This window comes from Lepisma saccharinum (assembly GCF_977018435.1).
Source record: "Lepisma saccharinum chromosome 12 unlocalized genomic scaffold, izLepSacc3.1 SUPER_12_unloc_1, whole genome shotgun sequence".
NCBI classification, from domain to species: domain Eukaryota; kingdom Metazoa; phylum Arthropoda; class Insecta; order Zygentoma; family Lepismatidae; genus Lepisma; species Lepisma saccharinum.
Window position 1 is genome coordinate 9,157,948 of NW_028142891.1, and position 20,994 is coordinate 9,178,941.

The window sequence follows — 20,994 nt, forward strand, 5'->3', positions numbered from 1 at the left end:
CTGTTTCCTTCTGCCCCAAATGCCGCAGCAAGCAACACAAACTGCACAAGTGTGGACAGTTTCTTCAGATGTCCATGCAAGAAAGGCACAGTTTCGTGAAAGATAAGGCGCTTTGCTTTAATTGTTTTCAAGAGCACAAATTAAGAGTATGTACGTCAAACGGGTGTCGCCTCTGTGGAAAATATGAACATTTTTTAATTCATTTTGACAAGGCTAACAAGAATGGGCAGTCGACCAGTTCCTCTCCCCCACAAGTGCCGTCTCATGTTGCAGAAAACAAGTTAGTTAAAACCTCTGGTGTACCACAAGTATTGTTATGTACTGCTATTCTTAATGTTAAAAACAAACGGGGTTACTTTCAGCCTTGTTGTGTGCTCATAGACTCGGCATCAGAAGTGTTCTTTGTGTCTGAGACGTGTTTACAAAGGTTGCAGTTATCTAAGTAATGCACAAACATAAATGTTTCTGGCCAATGCTATGGCTAATGTTCAGCTTCTGTCAAAGTGCAAGACACAACTGTACCGTGTAAGGGCTGTGGTAGTGAAGCAAATTACAGGTAATTTGCCAAGGCTGCAAGCACCAGGGGGCGTGCACTTGGTCACACATACAGGGCTTACCCTTGGCTGATCCTACATTTAACGTGAGTGCTCCTGTGGATATTTTACTGGGCTGTGTCATTTTTTCCTTTATTGTTGGGTAGTGGATGCTGCGTGGGACCTCCTGGTACTCCATCAGCATTAGAAACAGTCTTCGATTGGGTGTTATCAGGGAAAATTGATGGTAGTGTTGGTAATGCAAAGACCAATTCAGTTTCATCTCTTCATGTGTCATGTAATTTAAATACTAGCATGCATAATTTCTAGGAACTTGAAGCATAGCCAACTCTTAATCATTTAACGTTAGAAGAGAAAAAAAATGTGAATTACAATTCACAGCTACTCACCAACGAGAAAATGGTCGACATGTAGTTAGACTACCACTTAAGAACGATGATGTGGAGTTAGGGTTTTCAAGAGAAACAACAATTAAGAGACTTAAAAGTCAAGAATGCAGTTCCCCTGAACTTTGAAAACCGTATAATGCTTTCATAACTGAATATACAGAACTTGGACATATGGAACTTATTCCCCCTGAAGAAATAGATAAGGTGTCTAGTGAAAGCTTTTATTTTCCTCATCATCCCGTATTTAAAGACAGTACGACTTCACCTATTTGTGTAGTGTTTGATGGGAGTTGTAAAACTTTTACAGGTGTTTCTCTTAATGACACTAGTGATTGGTCCTAAGCTTTAAAGTGATAGCATTGGTGTGATATTACAATTCAGAATACATCAAGTAGCTCTAACTTCTGACATTTCAAAAATGTATAGACAAGTGAAGATTAACCAAACGGATTCAGACTTTCAGAGAATTGTGTGGAGAGAGGATCCTAGTGAACCATTTCCAGACTTCAGATTATTGACTGCCACTTATGGTACTGCTTGTGCACCATACTCAGCTACGAGGTGTCTGCAACAATTACGTGAAGATGAAGGTGCAAATTTCCCCCTTGCTTCAAATGTGTTACTTAATTATGTGTACATAGACGATTTCGTAACTGGAAGTGATTCTACGGAAGGTGCTATAGAACTGTACCATCAACTAACCCAACTCCTGCTTAAAGGTGGTTTTGAACTTCACAAATGGTCATCAAATGATCCTAAGGTGTTAAGACAGTATTCCAAGCGAGTTGCTTGAAAGAAACATGCCATTTCAATTTAATAAGAAAACATTGGGGATTCAGTGGTGTCTTTCCTTGGATCATTTTTCCTTTAATGTAGGGAGTCCAATTGTGCGATCTGTGTTGACCAAGCGACTTCTCCTCTCAGAGATATCTAAGTTGTTTGATCATTTGGCCTGGTTATCACCTACCACAGTGAAAGCCAAATTATTGATACAAAATCTGAGGAAATTGGAACTTGACTGAGATGATGAACTTTCAAGTAATGTAATTGATGAGTGGGTTAGTTACTGCGGTGCTTTACCAAATTTGCAAACTATTAGAATTGAACGTTGCATCATTCCCAAAGACTGTATCGAGATTCATTTAGTTGGGTTTTGTGATGCATCTGAAGCAGCCTATGCAGAAGTTGTTTACCTTAGGTGTGTCTGTGCTGAAGAAAAAGTCCAGGTTAAACTTGTTGCCTCAAAAACAAGTCTGGCTCTTCTGAAAAAGATAACACTTCCACAACTGGAACTTTGTGCTGCAGTATTGTTGGTTTCCCTCATTACTTATGTACGAAAAGCATTGCCAGTTAACTTCACAACTGTTACCTTCTATTCGGACTCCAAAATAGTTTTAGCATGGATAGCTTCATGTCCTAGTCGTTGGAAATTTTTTGTGGCGAATCGGGCCTCCAAAATACAAGAGGAAGGTGATATAAAGTGGTGTTATGTCAGCGGTAAAGACAATCCTGTCGACTGTGCAAGTCGTGGGATTCTCCCTTCCAGCTTAGTGACACATTCTTTATGGTGGCAAGGGCCTCCATTTTTACAGGAGCTACAATTGCTTGAAAACGAGTGTGACATACAAGAATATAGTGAAGTTAGTGTAGAACGGAAGCAGTCTGTTGTAAACCTTGTGTCAACGCAAGACAACCCATTATTTGAGAGGTATTCTTCTCTAAATAAATTGCAACGTGTAGTGGCCTGGTGTAAACGGTTCATTTTCAATGCCCGCAACAAAACTAACAAACTGCATGGTCCATTGAGCACTTAAAAATTGTGGGACACACTTCTTATGTTAGTGAAAATTGTGCAACAAGATGAATTTGTCAGTCAAATTAATGCTCTTAATAATGGTTTACCCTTATCTTCAGGGAGTAACTTGCATAATTTAACTCCATTTTTTGATGAACTAGGTGTTGTCAGGGTAGGCGGCAGACTGAAACACAGTAACATTCCATACAGTGTTGAACATCCTACTTCGCTACCCAAGAAGCATAAATTTAACAGAATTTCATGGTGGCAACTTACACAAAATTTGATGCAACAGCAATGGAAACTTGGGAGAATATGAGAGGTTCATCCAGGTACTGATGGACTCGTAAGGACTGCTACAGTGAAAACCAGTACCGGCAATTACAAAAGACCAATTGTAAAGCTACCTCTTTTGCCATTTAATAATGATTGTGAAAATTGAAAAATTGAACTTTTGCAATCAATAATTCCAAAATAGTTCTAGTGTACAATATGTGTAAAATTGTTTATCATTTTCTTTTTGTTTGCAGTGTACCATTTAATTTTTTAAAAAAATTATATATTTCAAGTTGGGCGGTATGTTGACCCGCACCATGTCCTTGGATCTAACATGGGGACGAAGACATTTTTCTGAATATTTGCCAAATAGGCGTTGGCAACACTTGTCTTCGAGTGCGCAGCAATCATGGTTGCATGACGTCGTTTTGTGTATACACAATTATCCTTTGTCATCTGCTCGACAAGGAATGTGTTATGTATCTAAACATGTGTGTGTTATTAAACATTATTTTACATAAGGTGAGTGTGTCCTTTTCAAACTGACACCTACCCAACCACCGAAAGTTTTTGGATACAAATTGGAACGGAGCTCGCTCCCCGACAGATAGAAATAGAAAACTTAATAGGGAGGATGGATACCTTTATGAAATTTGGATTAATATGTTCAAAAGGTGGGAAAACAGCAAAAAGAGAAACAAAATGAGTTTCCAGGTTACTCCGGAGGTAATCCGTGCAGCTCGGGAAATACGAGAGTTCGACCTGGAAGTGACGTAGGTGGAGTAGGGGAAGCAGTTAGGTAGCAGGGAAGTAGCTTGTGCCACGTTCTTGCATTTTATAAGGAAGCAAGAGCTGATAACTACACGGATGTCAGGGGAATTGGGATTTTATAGTTTTAACCATTTTTAATTTGCGTACTTGGATTTTAGTGAACAATGATAAGGGGTATGGATTTTACTTTCAAACGGGGACAAGTTTTATCTAATTATCTTTCACCATTTCATACCCGAAACCTTTTCCTTGATTGATAAACTTTACGCGGCATGGTGGCGATTCATGCCTAGATAGTGCCTGAAGAAGGAGGTGGTTGAACCCCCGAAACGTAGCATATATCCACGAAGGAGACTCACGTTGGCGTAAGTAATTGACTTTTACCTTATATTTTTATTTATCTGTATAATAAAAATATATTTTTTAAGATCTTATTTTACGAGTGTGGGCTGAAAAGTAATGCCTCCTATTTTTTTGTGACGGTGGAAAGACATTTTGGATTTTGAGCAACCATGCATTGTACTCTTCAGACTTTCCCCCTTCTCCACTCCCAAGTTTCAAACTTCTATCACCAGGGGTTGCTGAACTAGAGCGAGGAAAATGGCAGCATGTAACCATACTATGTCGGTGCACCTGAAACTGTGTGTGGTGACGGAGTTTCTAAGTGCAGAAAATTGACATTCATCAGAGAATTAAGGCTTTTTACGGCAATGAATGTGAAATGTGAATGTATGATGATGGGCTGTTCATGCTGACAATGAAAACCCCTGCCGAGGAACTCTCAAGAAGTTCTTTGTCACACATGTTGAGAGTTCCTCGGCAGGGGTTTTCATTGTCAGCATGAACAGCCCATCATCATACATTCACATTTCACATTCATTGCCGTAAAAAGCCTTAATTCTCTGATGAATGTCAATTTTCTGCACTTAGAAACTCCGTCACCACACACAGTTTCAGGTGCACCGACATAGTATGGTTACATGCTGCCATTTTCCTCGCTCTAGTTCAGCAACCCCTGGTGATAGAAGTTTGAAACTTGGGAGTGGAGAAGGGGGAAAGTCTGAAGAGTACAATGCATGGTTGCTCAAAATCCAAAATGTCTTTACACAGTCAATAAAAAATAGGAGGCATTACTTTTCAGCCCGCCCTCGTACAATGAATGTCCTCGAGACGTATAGGACACACTCTTGGACGATTCCACTCTGCGGGAGTGTTTCCTTCAAGAAATCGAGGGTGGTGATAATTTCCTATGTTCATTGAATTGATAATCATTGAGTGATTAAATTAAAAATTGTGGGTGTGTCTGCACTTACGCTATTTGGCACCCATCACATAAACTAAGTCCACAACCTACCATAACTAAAATATAACATAACTACAACTACATTGTATAATGTTGAAAGATTAAAATATTCTTACTTATGTTACATGCTGACGCTGTCAAGACACACAGCACACAGTACAACACACACACAGAGCCCTATGAGGATTATACAAGCTGTAGATGCAGTCTATCAGTACTATATTGGTGCTTTCAAAATTCACTGAAAAATTACTAATACTCAAATTCCAAAATATGTTGGCAAATTTAATATCCTCACCACAGCACACAAACCGCACACTTAAAAGTAACATTCTGAGCTCCATGGATGAATCTAACGTATGGTGAAAAAAATTTGCACAAAAAGAAAACGCTGTGGTCAAGGGCAAAAACACACAGATGTTTTTCGTGTGCTGGTTGGTATACAAGGGTGGTATCTGAACATCAATGAACAAACACATTCACACCGAGTCTGCTGGCCTTGCGACAATTTTGGGGCACTTTCTGCATAGATGGAGCAAATGTTGATGTATCAACATCGCGCAAGCATCTGCGGATCCACTGGATGAGGGTTGCAACGGTTCGTGGTTGATAATTATTGGCATACACCATCCGCTTTAAATTCGCCCAGAAATCTTCAATGGGCCACAGTTGGAGAACATTAGGGGGATTCTGTTCTTTGGATATGTAATGGATACCTAAGTGCTCCATGGCCGCAAGACTTTGTGCAGAGTAACGGCAGCTGGCTAAATCTGGGCAAAAAACAACATTGTCCGCACGATGGTATTCAATAATAAACTGTTTCACTTTAGGCAAACAGAACTTTACATACCAGTCGGCGTTGAGTGCAAGGCCAGCCTTGAAAAACTGAGGTTTCGACACTCCTTTTTCACTCATGGCAAGCCATAGCAACAACTTCTGTGGGAATTTGGTTTTGGCAGCAAAACGCACTGGATCGGGCACAGCAGCATTTCTAGGACAATAGTGACACAATATTATAAACCGTACGACAGAAAAATCCTACACGTCGAAAATGTTTCACAAGCTCGGACTTTCGAATATCACGATTCTCTGTCCAATATTACACGATCATTTTCCAACGGTCATCTTCTTTCAGCTCCATACTGACTTGTTTTTTCACCAACCTTCTCTTGCTCTTCACACTACATAACTGGTAGACGTACGATCCTACACAGCTCAAATGGTGTGCCAGTGTTCAGTATTGCAAGTTCCGCAGGGTTGCAAACTTTGTGCAAATTTTTTTCACCATACGTTAATGTAACACTTTTGGTGCTGCTCAACATTAGTGAGACCTTTGACACTACCACATGAGTTCCTTCTGGCCAAGCTCCATTATGAATTCTCACCAACTGCACTTAAGTGGTTTGAAACTTTTCTTAGCAGAAGAAAACAGCAGGTTAAGATAGGCGAGCTATCTTCTCCACTTCACATACAAGCTGAGTTCTCTCAGGGCTCGATCGCTTTCGGCTGCTGATTTAGTCACATCCCTGAAAAAATGCAACATTCACTGACGTGCCGATGAAACACAATTGTATATATATCCACACATATATCAAAATTACAGGATGCGATTGCACTTTTAAACTAAGATTTAAAAAACATAAGCAATTGCTGCGCTTGAAATGGACTAGTAATAAATTCAAGGCAGTGTAATGATTTCCTTGCAGTTGTTTGTTACTTTGTGATACTAAGTCAAAATGTCTGTGAAAGATCCTAGAATAGATGATGATGACTTTGTCTTGCTGTATGACGTGACTACAAATAGTATACCTGTGAGAATATTCAAATCTCGAAGGTCCAGTTGTAAGTGGAAATTTTTGTATAGCAAGCTGTACCAAATCATGTCATAACCTGAGTGCAAGTAGCAAGCATTTCCACTGTCAGGTTCCACCAACTTGAAAGATTCTCAACTAACTTGGACAAAACTCATCCTCATTTTAATATCCCTGAAATACCACTCTTTTGTGAATTAGATGATGTTCACACAAATTTGTGTACAACTTTATCGTACTGAATACCGCAGAAGTTTTCCCGAATATAAGAACTTACATATCTCTCTTGATAAACACCATGATCCAGTCTTCCGTAAAACGAGGTATCAAAGTTATTCCATATCCAGCCTTTGCAGCAGAACTTGAATCTAACACTGTACATATGAACTTCGGATTGGGTCTTGATACACATACAAGGTCCACATGTGGGCCTTACGGAGAAATTGCATTGCTTACAGTGGAGGTAAGTTATGCACAGTATTGCACTTCTGTAATTTTTCTACTTGGTTTTGTTACATTAAATACATAAAAAAATACCTAGTGGTTGCAGACCTTGTCGTTGGTGGTGGGGCTTCCGTGTTTCAATGATCCCCAGGCTATACCAGCGGTAGCAGAGCTAGCTACAGGTAGGGTCTCCCATGTCCAGCAGGCTTTCGGGGGGGGGGGGGGGGGCAGAAACCAGACTAAGAAGCATTGCTGGGGGAAGAGTGTGCTGCCTTGTACAGAGGGGTTTGGCTACCCAAAGGCTAGGAGAGAGAAACTTGATATAAAACCAGAAGTAGAATGTACTCTGGAGTTATGGAAAGCAACCATCCTAGGGGACGGAGTCCCCGAAATCAAAGACCTGGTCATCCAGTTTGGGGATTGGGCATGGGGCTCACACCCCCACTCCATAAAATGCACATTGTTTCGAAACAACCAACTGAAGCCTCGGAATGATGGAAACAACCGAAGACGAAACAAGTGCAGAAAAATGGACTATGAATTTGGTACAAGGAACACTCGAACTCTTCTGAAAGCTGGAGCATAGCTTATAGAATGAAGATAGCTGCCACTCAAGAGACAAGATGAAGTAGCAAAAAGGAAATCTGGGACACAAGATCACACACAATATTTAGTAGTGGCAAATCAATAGACCGGAAAGAAAGTGGTGTGGCCTTTAAAGCAGGGTTGCCCCAGCCCAGTTTTCCCCATGGGTTTTTTTTCAGAAAATGTGGTAACTTCGTAACGAACTGAGGATCGTGGGATCAAACTAAGAACATTTAACCATTGATGTGGGTGACACAGCTCATTTAATCATTCATCCTGAATGGTGAGCACTCGCCCCCGGCAGATAACTTAATGGTAATGGGCAAGAGACTCTATCTCCTCAGTTGCTACTTGTTCGACGACTCCAGGCAAAGGACCCCACACCGTCTGTTGCTCTGTTTTGTTCTCTTCCCTGTAACCCTGGTCATTGTCCTGCAAATGCCAGTTGCTCAGCACCTAACTCTAGTAAACCAGGAAGATTTGTTAATACCTGACATGGCATTCTTTGAATGCCTGATAGAGCAACAGCCGATGACCGAGGTTCAGAATCCTGGCTTGATATGATTCTCTATTTAGAGGAGATTGATACGAATTATTGCCTCAAATGCTTCTGAGGTTCTACGATTATCATTTTTTTTTTTTGAAAAACTTGAAAGAAAAGGATTAGCAGAGCTACTAATCTTAAAAATAATAAAAATAGTACAAGTCATGGTGAGTTTTTTCAGGCTATTTTCCTCAAATCACACTAGAAATTGAACTTTAACAGAAATAAAAGGAATATGTATCCAAGAAACAAAAAAGAAAGTGTATCAGACATTTTTAGATATGTTTTCATTGATAGATGCAACACCCTCTTTAAATAATTTTTCACATTTCTCATCATAATGGGTTGCTTGCCTATGCAAGATAAATGTTATTTGTCTGGTTAGGAGCTCTACACCCATATAAGTCATGCACCTTCATGACCTATCAGAATTTCAGTTTATTCTTCTATTTCTTACTTGTTTTCAGGGTGTAGCGTACACACGTAAATACAGTGCAAATGTATACTTTCATATTTTGATCATTTTTGACATTTTCAAACCCTTGAATAGACCGTAGTTTTGAGCTTTGTGTGAAACTTACAGGAGCACTATGTACTTGCACATTAACTTGACAATAAAATTATCAAAATATGATGCATGATTTAGGAGGAGCATGAGTTAGGGTGAAATGGGTAGGGAGTGATAAGTCATCTATTTAGTGGCCATGATAACTTGTAAAATTAGAATCATTTCGGTAAAATTATTTCTGCAGCTAGAAAACTTGAGCAAAATAGGACAAAGTGTCTCAAGATGGTGGATGAAAAAATGATTTTCCCCATGTTGCTGGCTCTATGCTATGCCCTACATTTTCGGAGAAAAAGGAATTAAACAGTCATTTTAGAGATTTCATTGGTCCACAATTTGCAGTAAAACTTTTAAAATAATATTTCATACCTTAGGAGAGGTGATGTAGTAAAATCACAAACCTTGTATTCATGAGGGACATCCCAAAAATAAGTTTACAAGGCATATATCTTCCATGCCTTTGTAGTTAGACACCATGAAACTATAGCAAAATCTCTCTTTTGTTTCAGGTGGTAACGTAATATCCATTGCAACATTCCATAATACCATTTGCCGACAAGTGCCAGGTAAAGACGGAGGGTCAACTAGAGCAATGGTCCAAGTAGGAAGTGCGTGCTGTAATCAGATTTCTGAATGCGAAGAACGTGTCAGCTGCGGAGATTCGTTGTCAGTTGGTGGACGTCTATGAGGAAAGCGTGATGAGTCGTCAGTGTGTGGCAAAATGGTGCATCAAATTTCTAACCGGAAGGGTGACGACAGATGACTGTGCATGGAGTGGCAGACCCACAACAGTTGGCACGACAGACAACAAAACACGCATTGAGCATGCGATCCTGGAGAACAGGAGAATCACTATCACACAACTAACCATCTTAAGTTTGTCACGTGGAACAGTTAACTGCAGTATTGAACAGTTGGGATTTCACGAAGTGTGTGCCCAATGGGTTCCACAAAACCTTACAGAAGACCTCAAAGCACAGAGAATGGTTTGTGCCCTGTCATTCTTGCAGCAGTATTCTGTTGATGGCCAAGATTTTCTTGAGCGCAGTGACGAGACCTTGGTTCACCACTATACCCCAGAAACAAAAAAGGCAAGCATGAAGTGGAAGCATCCAGGTTCCCCATGAAGCAAGAAATTCAAGATCTTGAAGTCTGCTGGCAAAGTGCTGGCTACTGTCTTCTGGGATCACAAGGGTGTGTTACTGGTTGATTTCTCGGAGAAGGGAGCAACGATTAATGCAGCACTTTATGGTGCAACACTGGAAAGTTTACGAGCTGCCATTCGTCGTAAACGTCCTGGACTCCTGTCAAAAGGTGTGCTACTCCTGCATGATAATGATCGGCCACACACTGCCATGCCACTCAAGAACTGTTGCGACATTTTCGGTGGAAGTATGTGCAACATCCACCATACAGCCCTGATCTAGCATCCAGTGATTATCATCTCTTCCCGGCCTTGAAAGAACATCTTGGAGGGCATAGATTCCAAAGTGATAAAGATGTGAAAACAGCGGGGCTACGCTGGCTGAAAACCACATTTTTCCAACGTGGCACCGACAAACTAGTCCCACGATTAGACAAATGCCTCAATCGTTATGGTGGTTGGTAACTACGTTGAAAAATAAAGTGTTGCATGTACCACACCATGTGCATTGGTTCATCGTCCAAATAAAATATGATTATTGACAAATAGGCCTTGTAAACTTAATTTTGGGATGCCCTCGTATGATAACGCTTTTGAGTTGCAATTAATCACAACTAGATACACTTCGGGAATGATTTTGATTTGCAGTTGTTCAAAGCATTTCAAGATTGTAGATGAAAAATGAATTTTTCACGTGCTGAGGTACATTCCAATTTCTCGTTACACTTAAAAATGCCACAACTACATTTTTAAGATTAAGAAAAGAAACTCAATAATTTTAGGGCATCACTTAAGCTATAGTGTGACAATAAATGTTTTGAAATATAGTGCATGTTTGTGGAGCATTGGGGACCAAATTGGAGGTCACAAATGTCTTGACCATGGGAATTGCCATTTTCAGAGCAGCCAGATATTTTGGAGGATGTATAAGGAATTCTATTTGGACTAAATCAGCCAGACAATTAAATATGGGAAACTTATAATTTGGCATGGTTAATACGTGGAGGAGATATTTATGCTTGAAACATCCAGAAAAATAATGGGAAAACCAACTGTGAACAAACTTTATTGAAGCGGATTTAAAACATTGTGTTGAATAGTATTTTTGGATTACACTAATATGCAAGGTTTTGTTGTTTTGAAATGAAGAGGTCTATCGGAATGGATTTTTTCCACAGATTCCAAAAATGACCTTCAAAATTTCATAGCACGTAAGGTTTTTTTACAAATCACGAAAATGTGAAAAATTAAAAAAAGTAATTTTTTATTGACATTGATATATGACAACGTTTGTAACGTGTGAAAATGTGCTCTGGAGGGACGGAACGAATGTGTAAGGAATAAACATAAGTACATGGTTGATTATGAAAATGAAACTGACTCATACCGCACCCCACCGCTCAATACTTTCTATAGCAGTTACATGACAATCACACATGTGGTGCCATTCCGGCCAGAATGTCCACTAGTCAGTGCAAAGCAGGGACTGCTCCCAGGTGCATTGTACTGAGTCCGTGACCGTTCGGTTGTTCTTTGTGGCATCTGGATGATTGACACAACATGTGGTTGTGTCAATCATCCAGACATATTTTGCTACATATGTGGCTGTTATACACCTTTATAGTATTACGGCATAGTAATACTATAGTATTAGTTTATAGTATAAGGCATAGTATTACGCCTTTCATGAAAAATGCTTATTTTCAATACTTCGGGATGCACCTAGCAGATCAGGACAAAGTATGGTCTCCTCACAATGTGTGCCGTGCATGTGTGGAGGGGTTGAGAAACTGCAAAAGTGGAAAAGGGGAATCACTGCCGTTCGGTGTACCCATGGTGTGGCGTGAGCCAAGAAATCACAGTGACGACTGCTATTTCTGCACAGTGAAGATCGTGGGCCATACCAGTACCAGTAGGCGTAACATTGTGTATCCCAATATTCCATCTGCCATGAAACCAGTGCCCCATGGTGAATCCATCCCTGTGCCATCACCGCCCAATGTCAGGTCCCCACCAGACACCGGTTCAAATAGTGATACAAGTGATGAGATGTACCAACCAGACAGTATGGAGGATGAAACCAGTGCCATTTACCCAGCATGAACTGAATGATTTGGTTTGCGATCTGAATTTACCTAAAGACGTAGCAGAGTTGTTAGGATCACGACTTCATGCAAAGAATTTACTGTGTCCTAATACAACATTCTCCTGGTACAGACACCGAGAAACAGAACTGGTTCCGTTTTTTTTCAGAAGAAGGCAGTTTGGTATATTGTCTAGACATTCCAGCAGTCCTGAAATTCTTCAACATTAATTGCAATTCAGGAGAGTGGAGGTTGTTCAGATGCCAGCAAATCCAGTTTAAAAGGTGTTTTTTTTTACACAATACTAACATCCATCCATCCATTCATTCATTCCAGTAGCACATTCAGTTACTTTGAAAGAGATGTACGAAAAAATTAAATTGCTGCTGGAAAAGGTGCAGTACAAGTGTTATGAATGGTCTGTGTGCGTGGATTTCAAGATGATTGGAATATTGCTTGGCCAACAGGCTACACCAAATTTCCATGCTTTTTGTGTGAATGGGACTCCAAAGCAAGGACGGAACATTGGGTTCGGAAGCAGTGGCCAGTCAGAAGTACGTTCACACCTGGTGGAAAAAAAACAAAAAAACGTTGTTTCAGTTCCACTGGTTGATCCATCGAAAGTACTGTTGCCACTGTTACATATTTCAATATGAATGTAAAATTTTGGGAGCGTCAGCACTTAGGCTATTTTGCTCCCGCTACATTATACGGGGACCAGCCCCTTATCATTACAAATAACAACTCTAGCGTTGCATAATTAAAAAGCTTAAAATGTTCTGACTTATGTTAAAAGGACACAAGGACAAAAAACAGGACAACACACACAAAATTATACTGGCCATAGTGCCAGTCGCCAGAGCCTCGTTAGTCTTTAGTCCAGGGTGCACTACGTGGAAGTGAGGTTGACTTTTGGGCGCCTACGTGGAAGGTACCCCTTACACCCCACTGTTACATATAAAACTAGGTTTAATGAAGCAGTTCGTGACAGCTTTAAGAAGGGACAGTAAATTATTTCAGTACCTTGGTGTTAAGTTTCCATCAATCACGTCTAAAAAATCAAAGCTGGCAGTTTTACAGGGCCACAAATATGAAAGTTAATGGTGGACAACATATTTGAGAAAAAATATGGGTGAGTGTGCAAGCATGGATTGCATTCAGAAATGTCATACAAAACTTTTTGGGGAACACAAAGTCTGCAAATCACACCATTTTAGTCGACAAGATGTTGGAATACTATAAACTGCTTGGTTGCAACATGAGTGTCAAAGTTCACTTTCCTCATGCTCATATTAATCACTTTCCTGACAATCTTGGTAACTTTACGGAAGAACATGGCGAGCGCTTCCATCAGGATATTAAAGTGATGGAAAAGAGATACCAAGGATAGTGGACATACATATGATGGCCGAAAATTGTTGGATGTTGAGAAGAGACTGTACAGAAGAACACCGAAGAAAATCCAATAAGAGGAAGTTTCAAGGGGAGCCCAGTGGTGAATATTAGGTATGTTTGATTTGAAATATGTATTTATTTATTCCTTACACATTCATTCCGTCTCTCCAGACCACATTTTCACACATTACAAACATTGTTATATATCAATGTCATTAAAAAATTACATTTTCACATTTTCGTGATTTGTGGAAAAACCTGATATGCTATGGAATTTTGAAGGTCATTTTTGGAATCTGCGGAAAAAATCAATTCCGATACACCTCTTCATTTCAAAACAGAAAAAAGTTGAAAAAATGCAGATCAGTGTTATTTAATGGTCTATGGAATATGAAATAAATGTTATAAAAATGTGTTTGTAGCTGTAAGATAATTCATACGAACATAGGCACAACACTGTATTCACAAATAATTTGTTTCATATACTGAAGTTCAGAATGGAATATTCACCGACAGTATCATCATCAAACAAACTGAAAACAAACTATAACATGCTGCTTAAATTTGAGTATCGTTGCAGAGGGATGGAAGTACCATGCTCGATTGATAGAATTAGAAGTCTCACTGTAAAAAAGTTAGTTATTGGTGGTTTTTTTTTTTTTGTCTTCTTTTGGGAAGAATGGTTCTGGCACTATTCAAGTTGATTTGTTGTTACTTGTTAATGTGTTCATCATAACTACTCAAAATTGTGTTATGTTCACAAACAATGTGCATTTCTCTTGATTGATTAATTTGGTGTATTTTACTACTCTTCTCTGCCACATTTGAATAATCACGAAGATGAGAATGAGTAATATGATGAAATTGATGAAGGGACATACAAAGAATACCCATGCCTAGGCTGGTATTCATATCCGGGACCATTGTAGGCATTTCTCTTGTTAAAATAAAATGTTATTAGTCCTCACCTATAATAAGGTGCCAGTATAGAGTACAGCTGTTGAGTGCCAGAAAAAAAGTCCCGGTTATCATATATTTTGTAACCTCTCTTCCTGGTAGCCTGATTGTTGGATGCACCAAAATATGTCTCCATAGGGAATGTAACCCTGAAAACTGGTCACAAAGCAACAGCATTAACTATTACACCCTCCAGGAAGAATAGAATCAAACTGTTGACACATATTTTACAACAAAATATGTTAACAGAAATGATAAATAGTTTTTGATTCAGTCAACTATATCCTGTCCCAATTATCTCTGGAGGAGGGCTGTGCATAACGTTAGAGAAGGGAAGGAAATCGAGTGGGCAGAGTGAAGCAGTACACACACTTGCGAAGGCTGGTAACTGTGGTTGCTTAGCCCCCCCCCCCCCCCTTTCCACACAATCCAGTTTCCTCTCACGTGTTCACTGGTGGAGCTGTTTTGCGTCACTACTTGCATAAAGACTTGTTTTCGATCGCGTGCTCCAGATATAGCAATACAAACTGAATTTTAATGATATATTACTACTAGGGGAAAATGTACTTCATTTTTAAAATATAGATTTTTAAACATAACCTCAAAAAACCTAATAAAACCCAGTTTTGCCCGGGTTTTATATGAAAAAAAAAACATGTGGAAGGTCACCCCTTACACCCCTCTTCAAGGACCTGAAACATCGAAATGACCAACAACTTCTCATACTAAGTACAAACCTGAATGAAAAAATGAAGAAATAGCAGAAATACAAGCATGTATTCAAACAGTAAGTATTGCCTCCTTCTCGATATTAGCTTTAATCAGATGTATAGAATGGAGATCTCGAGTGATGCAATACAAAACACTCATTCGTACTATTGTAGTATATGGATGTGAAGCATGGACTCTAATGGAACAAGCCGCTAACAAACGACTCATTTGAGTGTAAAATCCTCCGAAGGATCTTTGGCCCTATTCAATCACAAGGAGTGTGGAGAATTAAATATAATGATGAAATTGACAAACTTTATAAGGAAGTACCTCTCTCCATATACATAAGAATGAAAAGACTAAACTGGGCCAGCCATGTAGCTAGAATGGATGAGCACCGGATCCCGAAGAAGATGCTAGGAGGAAACATGGGAGGAAGAACTCCTGCAAGAACAACAAGGATCAGATGGGAGGTTAGTATTCAGGATGCAGACCATATCCTTCACATCAGAAACTGGAGAAGAGTTGCCCAAGACAGGGCTTTCTGGAGGAAGAAACCTGGGGAGGTCATGGCCCGAAAATAAGCCAAAGGTAACACCATCATCAGTACAGGCACTATCTATAACACAGGACATTAATTTGAATTTAAAACTTTGGGTGCATCTGCACTTAGGCTATTTTGCACCAGGAACATTATAAGGGGTCCAGCCCCTTACCATAACTAAAAGAGCATAATTGCAGTGTCATGTTACTAAAATATTAAAATTTTCTCACTTTCGTTAAAAGCTGAGGCTGTAAGGACAAGACACAGGACAACACACACAAACTTATACTGGCCATGGGACCAGTCGCCAGAGCCTCGTTTCGTCTGCAAAATGCAGTCCAGGGTGTACTATGTGGAAGTGAGGTTGACTTTTGGGCACCCCTTACACCCCACAGGATATTAATGAATGCAAAATAACTTGGTACACTTAACCCTCTGCATTCCCTGGAAAAAGTGAAATATTTTGTATGAAGACTTTTTTGTTTATGAACATTCTCAGTTGTTTTAAGCTCATGGAAATGTGCAACAGCCCAAAGACTTCATGCAAGTGAATATGGCAAAACAACATTTCACACCAACAGCTATAATTTTATGTAGTTAGGTTAGGATTGATAGTTTGGTACTGACTGTTATCTTGGAAATGTTATTTCACTATTATAATGTGTATACAAACAGTTTTTACTAACAAGCGGTGAACGTACTCCAAAATTGCAGGTTTGTACTTACGCAGGCCTTAATTTGGGATAAAATATCTGTTATTTGTGGTTTCCACATGATGGAACCAATTGTATATTATGTAAAACATCATAATCTGTAGATTAAAAAGAAATTCAACATAATTCTCGAGGGACCACAGTGGGTAAATGGCCGCAATAATTCTTCACACACAGAGCATTAAATTTTCTCAGAGTAAAATAATCTAGGACTGGTCATGAACCAGTGGCTCGATTGTTCTCAGCATGTGACACAACAATGTATATTTGATATTAAAAAGCCACTATCTTCCTCTCGCCTAACATAAAATTAAACTTAGGTCAGTCTCTTATCTTCACCCTATTTGACTATGCGTTGTTGTTTACAAGCTAAGAATAACAAAAGGGCTTGCAATAAAAATACAGTATGGAATTCTCTCCCTCACGATATGCTCCATGAATAATTGATCAATGATCAGGAGCAGGATAAGTCAACACATGAAAAATACTGTGGGTTGCCATAAAATATTTTTATATCACTTTTAACTTTCTTCTAGGGTCTCTAAGATGGTGCAGTGGTAGCATCGTAGCCTTGAAATCAAGGGGTCCCAGGTTATACCCAGTGGAGGCACGTAGTGGTTCGTATCCCACTTTGTACTGTACGTTCAGTCCTTCTGTGCATAAAGTGCACTTACAACACCAACTCAACTCATTCTTGTTTCTGCATCAAAAATACGTTACAATATCTTAATTAGGTTGTCAATTTTACAAATTTATCACTCTTTCTTGTCGTTTAATTTATTTGCAATTTTGAATTTTATTTTTATTTTAATCTGTACTTTTGTGGTTACATAATAGACCAGCAAAAGCTGAACCTCGCTTAGCAATAAATTCAACTCAACTCAATATAATGTTGTCATCACTTTTCAAAATATGAGGGTGGACATTTCCTCTCCCTCCTGTTAAATCAGCCAGTGTACTGATTGATTGATATATTTTATTTTACTTCACTTTTCTGACAATTCTGGCTAATCGCGAAGATGAGGATAAATAGTAATAAGACAAAACAGATGAAGAGACAATCACGAACAAATATACCTTGAAATGATTAAACTAAAAACATACATAACTTGTGCCACAACAAACCATTGAGGGCCCAGGCCTACCTACCAACTGCCAGCCACATTAACAACTGATGCTACTCAGAGGTGAGAGATCATCCAAACAGTTACGGTGTGTCATGTGGTCAGCACAACAAACCCTCGGTCGTCGTAGGTTTTATGACCGGGTTACGCTATCCACTCATAGCTCGCAAATTTAATCATGATGGTGAGTGTTCACCAGTCTCATACACAGGCCAAAATCTCAGGAGAAAAGCTGTTACCCCATGGAGACTCAAACCTGCATGCGTCCCATAGCCAGAGCCCAGAGCATGACCGCACGCACAGCCACAGTAAGGGTAAAATGGTTAAATTATCTAAAATACTATGTTCTGAAAAATTTGACCTACACTTTGATGCCACTCTTGCACACAGACTGGCTGGTTGACTGCCATGCACAAGACCCGGTTTCGAATCAATCTTAGGGTGGGTGATCTAAGGTCGGAAATTTTCCGATCTTGTCCCTGCATAAAGCAGCTCTGGAACTCACCCAGCTTCAAATCAATGGGTACTGGGGGGGGGGGGGGTAAAGGCAGCCGGAGTTTGGTTGTGATCACATTACCTCCATAATGGCAGAGATCAAGAATATGTCGGGCCCTACCGCCATATCCCCTGAATGTGCCTTCATTGCATGGTGCTATGTGCATGGGGACGTTACCTTTATCTACTATACAACATAAGGTAGCTGCACACAAACTTTTAAATCTGCTTCAAAACATTTTGTTCACAGTTGTTTTCCTATAATTTTATTGGATTATTCAAGTTTAAATATCTCCTCTGTGTATTAACCATGCCAAAATTATAAGCCTGACATATTTAATTGTTTTGACCGATTTCATCCAAATGGAATACTGTATCCATCCTCCAAAATATCTGGTTGCTATGAAACTAACAGTTCCCATGGACCCCAACATACATATGCACTGTATACTTAAAAAATATATATTTGTCAAGCCATAGCTTAAGAAATGCCCTAAAATACTTAAGTCTCTTTTCTTAATGTCCAAAAATGTAGTTTAGGCAGATATTTGAAAATGGCATCAGAAGTCGGAGCCACCATCTTGAAATGCTTTCAACAAATGCAAAATAAAATAATTCCCTGGGTGTATCTGTTTGCGACACGAATTTCAGCTTAAAAACTCGTTACAGATATCGTGATATCAAAATTGGTGCACCCCCCCCCCTCCTAAAACACACACTATATTACACAGTTTTTATTAAAAACTTCAAGCTCAAGCAATGTCCTAACGTAGCTGAGACTTGGTTTTCTTAATCTATGAAAATTTAACCTCAAATATTTGCGTAACTTAAAGCTCTCCCAAGGCATGTTAAATCAGTCTGTCATCCACCTCTCTAAACATGGTGACATATTTTTCTCAAATACAATATGACACCAATCCTCTGAGTTATCTTGTAACTAAAAATTGCAACTCAAATGCTTCACATTATGGTAAAATGTATGTTTGCGATTTTACCACCACTCCTCTCCTGAAGGCCGGTCCACACGCAACGTCTTAAAATACGTCTTGCTTGCAAGACATAGTATGTGGACCGTAAGACTGTGTAAATTTTAGATATGCGCAGACATGGAAATTGTCAACCAAAGACTGAGCCCGAGAGCACTGATATGTCCGCAAACCTCAAAGGACTGTGCAAACAAGTCTGTGCATGTGGACGCTCCTCTCAGTCTTTTGTTTTCCTTTTGCTCAGTTTCCCTTCGACCCAAGTGCTGAAACCCTATTAACGGAGTTCAAAAATCTTGCTTTCTTTTTTTCTTGATAAATTTGTTTTCGTAGAATGATGACCAATCTTTGTCAGTGTTCATGCAAAGTTTTAGCAGAGTTCATTGAATTCTACAAGAAATGTCCATGTTTGTAGCGAGTAAAATCAAAGAACTACTGTGACCAGGACAAGAAGAATGAGGCCTATGAAAGCTTAAGGCACAATCCACGTAAACAGGGACATAACATTAAAATTTTAAAAGTTGCCAAAAAAATCTGTAAAAAAATTTGACAATAGTTCAAAGTCTGGATTTTCACACCCAGATGGCAGGTCTGTACAGAGTGGCAATTTAATGCACTTTTTAGCCATTAGAGGCAGAGCAGTGCACAGGTCCCATGTGGTTCTGATTTTCTTCCAAAAAAGGAGCTGCTGTTCTGCTGTGTAAGATAACATTTTCAAGGTTTTTTGCGTTTGTATAGTTTATGTAAATGATAAGCAGCTAATTTTCTGTAAAAATTGTTTTGCTGTGGCATGTTATTTACTGAATATTCAAGGTTAAATATAGCATGTCCATCTTGTCCCATTGCTCACAGGTATCAAACTAAAGTTTATGCTGCTTGAAAATGCTAGGTGCTATTCATTAAATATTAATGGTTCACTTTAATCATAAAGATGTACACTTGGGAAAAAAAATTATTATTGCGTAATCTTCTGGTCCCGTTGTTCACATTATGTCCTGTTGCTCAGTATTGTCAATTACCTAATTTTTCTTTATTTTCACAGGGTGTTTTCAAACATGCCTTTAACTGCTGCTGAAAGATAAAGAGTTTGAATAGAGAAGTTGAAGAAAGATGGGAAATACGAAGACTTCCTTAAGAAAAAAGCAGAAACTCAAAGACAGTACCATGAGAAAGCAAAAAAGAAGATAGTCTACATTCAAAGTAATCGTGTCTAAGAAAGAGAAAGAAAGCAGAGATACAGACAGAAAATAAGTGAAGGAAAACTACTTACACCAGGCGTACCCTCTCAATCTGCAACAGCCTATAAAAGCAATTCAGGCAAAGCTTATCAACGAGCAAGACGGAATTTATCGAAAAGCCCTTACAAGAAGAAAGCAGTTGTGCGTCGTCTGGCAATGGAGGTTAACCTTCCTGTGCCCTCAAAAATTGTACCTTCTAATAGTTCAGAATGTGGTTTGAATGAAGAAATCATAAAGTTAGTTCGTGATTTTTATGTTAAAGATGAATTCAGCCGTCAATCTCCATGTCGTCGTGATTTAATCTATATGGATGGCAAGAAAGAAGATGGAATACCAGTCCGGCATTTGTTGCTGACAATTGATAAGCTCTTTGAAGAATTCAAGAAGGAACACCAAACTGCTGTGATCGGAAGAACCAAATTTTTTGAACTTCCTCCGAAGCAAGTGAAGCTCTCCAGTGAATTACCTCACAATGTATGCACATGAATTCACCATGAGAATTTCAGTTTTGCTGTTAAGAAGCTTCATGGAAAATGGCCAGAATTTCCACAATACACCAGGGATTTCAT

At 39.2% G+C, this 20,994-nt stretch overlaps 1 protein-coding gene across 1 annotated transcript; it reads left to right on the forward strand.

Moving 5' to 3' along the window:
* The first annotated feature begins 1,361 nt into the window (after positions 1–1,361).
* Positions 1,362–1,736, forward strand: LOC145982165 (uncharacterized). Its single transcript, XM_083115732.1, has one exon. It carries the CDS (start codon positions 1,362–1,364, stop codon positions 1,734–1,736), a length of 375 nt encoding a protein of 124 aa, XP_082971858.1.
* Positions 1,737–20,994: the final 19,258 nt, after the last annotated feature.

Coding starts and splice junctions, on each gene's coding strand:
- LOC145982165 (XM_083115732.1), top strand. CDS start 1,362: ATGTATAGACAAGTGAAGATTAACCAAACGGATTCAGACTTTCAGAGA.